At 44.2% G+C, this 8,231-nt stretch overlaps 1 protein-coding gene and 1 long non-coding RNA gene across 2 annotated transcripts; one reads left to right on the top strand and one right to left on the bottom strand.

Annotated features, from left to right (window-relative positions):
- Positions 1 to 4,272: 4,272 nt before the first annotated feature.
- Positions 4,273 to 6,019, top strand: LOC144470536 (small ribosomal subunit protein eS28). The gene is made up of 2 exons (XM_078181810.1): positions 4,273 to 4,847; positions 5,411 to 6,019. The coding sequence occupies exon 1, from the start codon at positions 4,588 to 4,590 to the stop codon at positions 4,783 to 4,785; it is 198 nt and encodes a 65-aa protein (XP_078037936.1). The 5' UTR covers positions 4,273 to 4,587; the 3' UTR covers positions 4,786 to 4,847; positions 5,411 to 6,019.
- On the bottom strand, positions 4,865 to 5,695 carry LOC144470537 (uncharacterized). Its single transcript, XR_013494142.1, has 3 exons — positions 5,597 to 5,695; positions 5,194 to 5,350; positions 4,865 to 5,015 (listed from the first exon to the last, which is right to left on the bottom strand). It is a non-coding gene; the product is annotated as an uncharacterized LOC144470537 (long non-coding RNA).
- Positions 6,020 to 8,231: the final 2,212 nt, after the last annotated feature.

Raw genomic sequence — 8,231 nt, 5'->3', positions numbered from 1 at the left:
GAGACGTTTTACAGGTGTGTTCTGTTTATCACGGCCTAGACACGGGCCGCACCGTTTGCGGGGGTTCATTAGCACGTCGACAAGAAACCAGCCGATCCATCGTTCGATCCGTTCGATTCGTTCCCGATCTCGTCGCGGCCGGCGCTCGGTCGCGGGGCCCGACTTCGATGAACCGGTGTTAAGCAGAAGTCGATCAGACGTGTCGCGTTGTCCTTTTAGTTTAAACTTGGTACGCCTCGGGTAGGAGCGACGTTTGTTGAATAGTAGTCGTATAAATATTTTTCTATTCCGGATATATTGTATAGAGAATTCTACTTATCGTTTTCTCGTCTAGGGAGATGGGGGGACGGAACGGTACTCGTCGACGTCGCGACGGGCTCTCGTTTCTTCGCCGCACTTTAATCGCGCCCCGTGATTTCGTTTTTTGCAAGGCAATGTGATTAGAAGAGAAAAAAAAACGTTGCGACGACGCCGATTAGCGGCGCTTCAATTAATCGGTGGAGACAGTACTTACTCGCGTGCGCACGAGATCGTTTAGGGATGCGCGAGCGCGCGCGCGCCCGCGTTTCGCTCTGGAAGAACCCCCTTTCGGGATCGTGCTTCTCTTTGACTTATAAGTCGAGTCGTACACTCGATTACCGACAGGACTTTAGCCTGCTTCTTCTATACTATATTCTAACTCTAACTTTCGGCGAACGAATTTTTCGGAACGTTTCGCGGAAGGAGGCCCGCGATCCGTTATTCGCGGACCACATGAACGACTCGCGGGGCTCTCTACGGCTTTTTTGGGGGGGGAACACTGTCCGTGCGTCGTTCTCTCGACGAATACTACACGAATCGTAGGGGGATAGAGGACGAGAGCGCGAGCGCCGGGGGTGGGCAGGGTAGGGATCAAAAAAAGTTTCCATATTTTTAGACTTGCTATATATAATTATTATCGTTTGTACTTTCACTTATCGCCGGGGATTGGAAAGGTGCCCGATGACGACCGTTTCGTAACGTTGTATTGTATATTGGTTCTGACTGGAACGGTTGCGGAGAACGGAGAACATTTGTTGTAAAAATAAAAGGACGTTTCAGTGCAGTTGATCTTCGTAAAGTTTTCGGAAGAGAAAAACCGAAGAATACAAGGCAAGATAATTGGACAGAAAATTTTATGCATTTATGAGAAAGGTAAACATATTTGAGTACTATACAGTAAAAGCATCCAAGGCATTTGACCGAATAAAATTGTTAAATAACAAGAACACTGTCTACGTAATTCGTGTATCTCGTAATTAATGCAAACTATTTTTATTTCACATAAAAATCCGTTTGTAAGCATTATAAAGATGGATCGATGATAAAACATTGAAAAGCATTAATTTTAAGTTATTAAAATTATTTAAGGAAACTAAAATACTGGCACTTGGCTGCTGTGTCTTGCAACTGTCACGGAGAATTTTTATTTTGCGTCCTTGGTTTATTTACGAGACTCCGGTTCTCCGCAACCATTCCAAAAACCGAAACCGACGTCACATATGTTTTCAATCCCTGCTTATTATTGTTAAACGTAAGCGAGCAAATTGACAAAACGCGTGTACGGAGGCGGCAAACAACGAGGCATTTCCGTTGTCCTCGTTTCATTTTCTATTTTCCATTTTATCTTCGCCTTTCTTTTTTTTTCTATTATATTCTCGTTGTAGCGTGGTATATCCGACAAAGTCGGGGCTTGGGGTTCTGATCGATCGATCCTCGATCCAAGGACCGTGCCGAGGTCGACGTCTGGACACGCGGACAATCGTCCGATTGCTCGTTTCATTCCGAACAAGCTCCGACAAGCGGTAACTTGGAACGACTGTGATGCCAGTGTCGACAAACTTATGTTTGCCGGTAGACGAATGCGAGTCGGAGATGGCCTTGCACCAATGGGAAAATGCTGTCTGAAACGGTAGCGATGGTCGAGGAACCGTGATACGTATAGTTTTCGCGTGACAAGAAGACTCTTTTGCCTCTGCGTTCCCTCTTTTACTTAGCTACCCTCTGCTACAGCTATTAGGAGAGGGAATGTAAACGCAAAGGATCCTCCTTCTCGCGTGCAGACTGTACCTTAATTCCGAGCGATACACTTTGATTTTCGTTCCACGATTCAACCCTTGCGCACTGTTCCAGAAACTGAGACACTTATACTTCTGATCTAGTTCACATACCTGCAATACAGTCTGTCGATATTAAGTTTAGTTTACTTCTGCTGCTAGATCTAATCTAGTTCGCAAGGGTTGATCTCAGCTGATTAGAAGACTTCTTTCAGTCAGATGGTACATGTCAAAGTAATTCACAGGTTGCAGATGTATCCACATCGTTACTTAATTCTTGATAAATTAAATAAAATAAATTATTACATTAGGATGAGCAGAAAGTAGCCAGAAATATCTTGAAGAATATGTTCTGAAAAATAGCTAAATAAAGCTATAGAATTGTTATAAATATTGTCAATAGCACGGTCGCGAAAATGGTCCATCATTCGAGGGTTAAGATCGAGCGAAGTGTCTCGTTTCAAAGTAACTCACACCATCGAAAACGAAACGCGCTGTCCGCCGTTCGAGACGGTATTTCGGCCATCCCCGACAGCAATATTGTAAAGTGTACATAGAGCGACTGTAAGTAATAAGAAGAGTATCGCGGAGGCGTGACGAGATGTCGGACGACAATGAAAGTGTAACAGGCTGGACTTTCCTTGCGAATAGCGGAACAAAAGAAGCGTTCGTCGTTGCGTTCGCCCGATTAGGTTCCGGCACTTCTGTACCAAATGGTAAACCTGTACCAAAATGATATTCGTTCGAACAAGCGCGTTATTCCCACCGTTTTATAGCTCGCCGGCGACCGATGGTCCGAACCGCGTGGCCGATCGCTGCGGACCTTTGTGGCCCGGCGACGGAAGCGAAGAGAAAATTGTACGCTTACTCTTTTTAATAAACGATTTTCTTCGGTGAAGGAGAAAGAACATTGTATCTGTGTTGTTGGAAATCCGCTTTGGGGGATTCTGTTCCGAAACGCGAGGACGGCCGAAACCTAAACGCGCGCGGGCGTTGTCGCGGCCCATGAATTTCGATTCGATCCGTTCATGTTCCGGCGACTGTTTGCAGTATCGGCTGGCCCGTTTTCTTCGACTCTCGCGGTTCCGCGATTCGAGCAGCAAACCAAACCGATACGATCCGGCGTAGCAAAGAGACGAATTCCGCGCGTACCGTGTTCAACGCTCGCGAGAGCTGAGACTGGGCTCTAACGAACCACCGAACCATTCAATTAAAAACACACAGGGACTCTCTGTTCATCCGGGTGGCGAGACGTTTGCCGCGACAGAATTGACCGTGTAAAAAATACATAGGAGAATTGATTCATGAAATTTCCGCTTTTAGGACACGTACTCGTGACACGAACACACACACACGCGCGCGGGGGACACACATGAACAATGGATCGCCGGGCGTCGATGCGATCGCGAGCAAACGGATCCCGAGGTCTTTGGAGGATTTTGTCGAGTTAGCATCGAGTCGCGGCGCGCTACACTTTTTTCAAGTATTGTAATTTTATATGAACAATGGAGTATACGTATGAGAGGCTGTGTGCATGCGTGTGCGGACATCCGGAGTCTGTATCTCGGGAGGAGAACGTGGAAACGAGGAACGGCTCACGCGGGGAAGAAAGGGAGTACGTAATGCGAATCCTTGCGGCGACAACAATTTTCAACTATAATGTTCCATGTTCTGAGCAAGGAATGTCACGTTTATACTAAAGCACAAATGAATAAACATCTGTATAATGCGTACCACGGCCCTTTCATTTACTACCCTACAAGTAGGCAATAAACCTAGGCAGTAAACCCTTGACGATTGGGGGTTCGCGCGAAACCCCATGCTAAACTAAACCTTAGTGCAAACTAGAACCTTGTTATTATTATTATAATTATTACTATTATCTCACTGTACTTTTAATTAAAAAACCGACGAAGGTTAAAGTTACTCGCTCGTATCCCGTCGCCATTTTATTCCAGTCTCCGCACGCACCGCGTACATTCAATCATCCCCAGATTCCTCGTAATTTCAATAATATTTAAATAAAAAATATGCACCCAGTAAGCTCGGCAACAAATTCGTCTGCGCATGGATTAAACCAATCTGAACCGACGATCTTATTGGCGGATGCTGGTCGACGACGAGATTCAAACCGTCGGCCGCAAGTTCGTCACAAGCACGTGGGATCTAGGCAACCAATGCAACGTCGAACGAGTTATTTTAAGCTCGCTTCCGCCACTGCTGCCACGGCGAAGCACGTTCAATTTTTCCTATTCTCCGAGACGGGACACCGAGGTCCGGCAAATTTTCATCCGTGCATCGATAATTACCGCGTTCGCGGTGAACTCGTTCGAAGGTCGTAGTTCCGCGGGGTCAGTTCGCCGGTCCGAGATCCGTTACAGAATCTTGCGACACGTTTTACAACCGTGTTGGCGAAGTGTAGCCGGGTGCACATCGTCGGAATTCGTCGGATGCGACGTGCTCGATTGTGCAACGTTGTAACGCGTGGAAAAGGGCCGGTGAATCATCCGATATGGAGAAGCCCATTGTTCGGGCCAGGGTGGTCAAAGTCTTAGGGAGGACCGGATCCCAAGGCCAGTGCACGCAGGTCAAAGTTGAGTTCTTGAACGAGCAGAACAGACAGCTGATACGAAACGTTAAAGGGCCCGTTCGAGAGGGGGACATATTAACCCTCTTGGAATCCGAAAGGGAGGCGAGACGGCTGCGCTAGCATTGTACGGGGCCGTTTTTTATTGGGGCCCCGTAACCGGCCGGAATCCTACAATACCGAAGGTATACGATAGTAACCGTACAATTATAAAGACTGTGGAATACCTGCATTTGTGACGAATAATAGCATAGGCTACGGAAAGCAGCCTTCAGCTTTACTAAAATATTCCATTCGAATTTCTTGTTTTCTTCAACGCGTTCGTCATCATTTATTGCAATTTATTTCGTTGTCTGAAATATAGAACAGTAGTGGTAAATATAGAATAGTATAACTCGTGGCGAATGTAGAATATTATGAATTATAGAATGCCATTAAAATTCTTTGTCTTTCATTCGCCAAAAAATTATGTTCGTACTTTCGTTCATAAAGCATCTGTTCCCATTAGGTATTTATGAAAATGTATACTACCTTTATAGCAAAAATTATATCCTTACAGTATCCTTGTAGAAACGACTTATATTCTATTATGTATCCTTCTATTATGTATTATATTATGTATCCTTACAGTATCCTTATAACAATCCCTTTTATTTCACCAATCATCAGGCTCTTTTCATGTCGATACCTGTAATATTAAAGAAACTTTATTATTAATGAAATAACAGAATAATTATTTGTTCCACAGGTATTCCGAGCAACAACGATGTCTATCCACGGGAACAGCGAGTAGACTTCCACAATTTTTTTATGAATTATTTTATAACGCGTGTACTACCCCCTACCGCCAAACAGTTGTTATAGAGCGAGTATAATAAACGAGCATCCAGCAAATAAATATGTAATCTATGAAGAACGTTATGCAATCGTTTACCATTGTGTCCCTCCGATTTCTATGCACGGCTGAGCACGTTGGAATTACGACATCGGTCAAAGATAACTGCCTGGATGAGGGACGTGTTTCTGGTTAAATATCAATCAAACGAAGAGACGAGAGTGATTCTTCTTGTAATCAATGTGCCTGCGATAAAAAGTTATTCAATTCGGACCGATTTCCACGGTGTTGCAACGTCTGTATGCAACGAGGTTCTTTCGCAAAATGAGAAAGTACATGCTATAAGAAGCGTACGAACAGTTCTTACTGTTTTTAAACCCAGAACCATCGAGCGCGTCAAAATGACGAATTTCAGATTTCTTATTTTCTAATTATCGACAACGTAACAATGCTTTTGTGCATAATTACTGGATACATACGTATCGGTATTTTGTAATAAAAATTGCGAGATGCTTCAACTTCAATCTCGTTACTTTTAAAAGGCGAAACAAGATAGTTCAACTGAAGTAATGAAACCTAACGAATCGCTGTACATTGTTGTAGCAATGTGATAGACCCTAGATAAATTAAATGCTTGATAACAAGTTAATAAAAAAAAATACAATTTGTACCTTCGTACAAAAATCGTAGTCCTTTCACGGCTTCGACATATTCAAAAATAAAATGTACTGCAAGCACGCAGTAAATTGAAAGGAAAATTCCATTGCTGTAACGGCCAGAAGAGGAATGCAAAATTTCCCACCGTAGCAGCACCGTCGCTTCGTTTCCGGCGAAGGAAAGAACCCAGATGTCGCTGCCGGCTTCGTTGCCCCAATCGAACAAACGAGTCTCGATGGAGGGGATAACGGCGGGACACTACATTTAATAATAATTAACAATCCAACAATAAGTAACAACATTTCAGCACAGAAAATAAAACTCCAATAGTCCTACGAATTTTTAGCTATTAAATAAGTTAAACGAAATACGCGAAAGCAACGGATTGAATAAAAATAAACGAAGCCTTCGGTATCCGCCGGCAGAGCGCGTGCGCGCGACGAGACGTAGCAAACCATGGAAACGTTGTTGCCTCAGTCTAGTTTGAACTACCGAGGTATTAAGTCCTCGGTTTTTACATCCGCGGTTCAAGGGAACGTTGCCCTTATATTTTATTTAACATTTTTTTCTGTTTTTAGTGTCGCGTTACAATAGTGGTGTTCAGACTAGGCTCTGTATTGTGGTATGGGTCTATTGAGCGCGTTAGTGTTTATTTTCAGGCTTCCGCGTCTTCCGCGCCTGCCGCGTCGCGTATGTCGAACGGATCAATTTCCTGGTTTGGATCAAGCGTCTGTCCCCTGCCCAGTTTCTGTGTCCAGTCTGAGTGTCTGTATGGCGAGTCTTCAGCGTGACCGGTGCGCCGGGAACGCATGGCCGCCATTACACGGCCCGTTTTCCGCGGCCATTAATGCAGCCATTTCGGGGTGCGGTCCTCTAAACAGCCACACGTAGTAATACGATTCTTTGTAATCGGGCTGGAGGAGATGGCACGCGTAAAATCGGTATCCCATTAGGGACGCTTTCTGCGAAATAACTGTCGCACTAAAGCATTGGAATAATTTCTTCCCACCTATGGAGGATAGTTTTCCCTTGCCTTGATGCCACTTTTAACCGAATCGCAGCGAATAACTAAGAAATCAAGGTTTCTTTCGTATTCGCAACCCTTTTCCGAATTTCCCCGAGACGATTGCTTGTCCATGCCCGGCAATTAGTTCGTACGACATAACTCCCGCCTTGGGGAGTCCGAACCGCTTCGTTTTCGTCTCGTGACCGCTGTTCTCCCTCTTCCACGAGGGGTGGTCACTCTGTTTAACGTGCTAACAATACTCCCATCCACACTCGGACCCATTGTAAATTAGGTTAAGTCAACAACCTCTTAGCTGGTATCAAACAAATCTTGATAATTATTTAGTTCATCGCAGCGGAAGAAGACTGCATTTTCCTTTGTTTTTTATTAACCCTGATTTGTGGAAACGATACTAGGTAAGAGGTTCATTATGGGGGGTTGGGGTTTATCTAGTTTGTAAACTAATTGTAAGCAAAGATTGGCGGCTGATTAGCACCGTTGGTCTTCACCGGGAAGGTCACTGTAGTAACATAATCGTTTACTCCTCGAGGAGTAAATGATTGTATAAAACGCCGTTTTGTGGCAACTTTGCATTTTGTTATGGAGGGTGGTTGGGTTCGAAGGAGTTAGGGCGAGTCACTGTTTGCAGCAACCTCCACGTGGTGTGACTTGGGAAATTTGTATTACTCTAACAAGGTAATACAGATTTGCGAATAGCTGCAAGTTCTTTTGAGTTTCGAAATAAAAGACCTTATTGAACGCACATGTTTGTCTACGGTTTATTGTTTCCTTTGCAAAACAAACCCGACCTTGTGATTTCAGGTACCGAGAGTGGGGACTCTGGATTGTGGGACCACATGGTAACAGCGATTTCAATGTATACGTTTCTTGCGTTGTCCTTTTGTCTTTCTACGCCTGTTTCCAAGGCGTTTCGCATTGTGTCTTCATCTGGTAGTATGTTTACTGATCTATTTAGTCCTTGAATAGAAGAAACTACGTTTCAAAATAAAGGTATAGAAATGTTTCCCATATTCCGTTTAGCAGCATTTGCTTTGGAGAAATTTTAAATAT

This window comes from Augochlora pura, chromosome 5 (assembly GCF_028453695.1).
Source record: "Augochlora pura isolate Apur16 chromosome 5, APUR_v2.2.1, whole genome shotgun sequence".
Classification (NCBI taxonomy): Eukaryota; Metazoa; Arthropoda; class Insecta; order Hymenoptera; family Halictidae; genus Augochlora; species Augochlora pura.
The sequence above is the reverse complement of the archived record's forward strand: the minus strand, read 5'-3'. Positions and strand labels throughout refer to the sequence as shown.

Excerpts from the sequence above, each read along its gene's own strand:
- LOC144470536 (XM_078181810.1), top strand. The coding sequence starts at position 4,588 with ATGGAGAAGCCCATTGTTCGGGCCAGGGTGGTCAAAGTCTTAGGGAGG.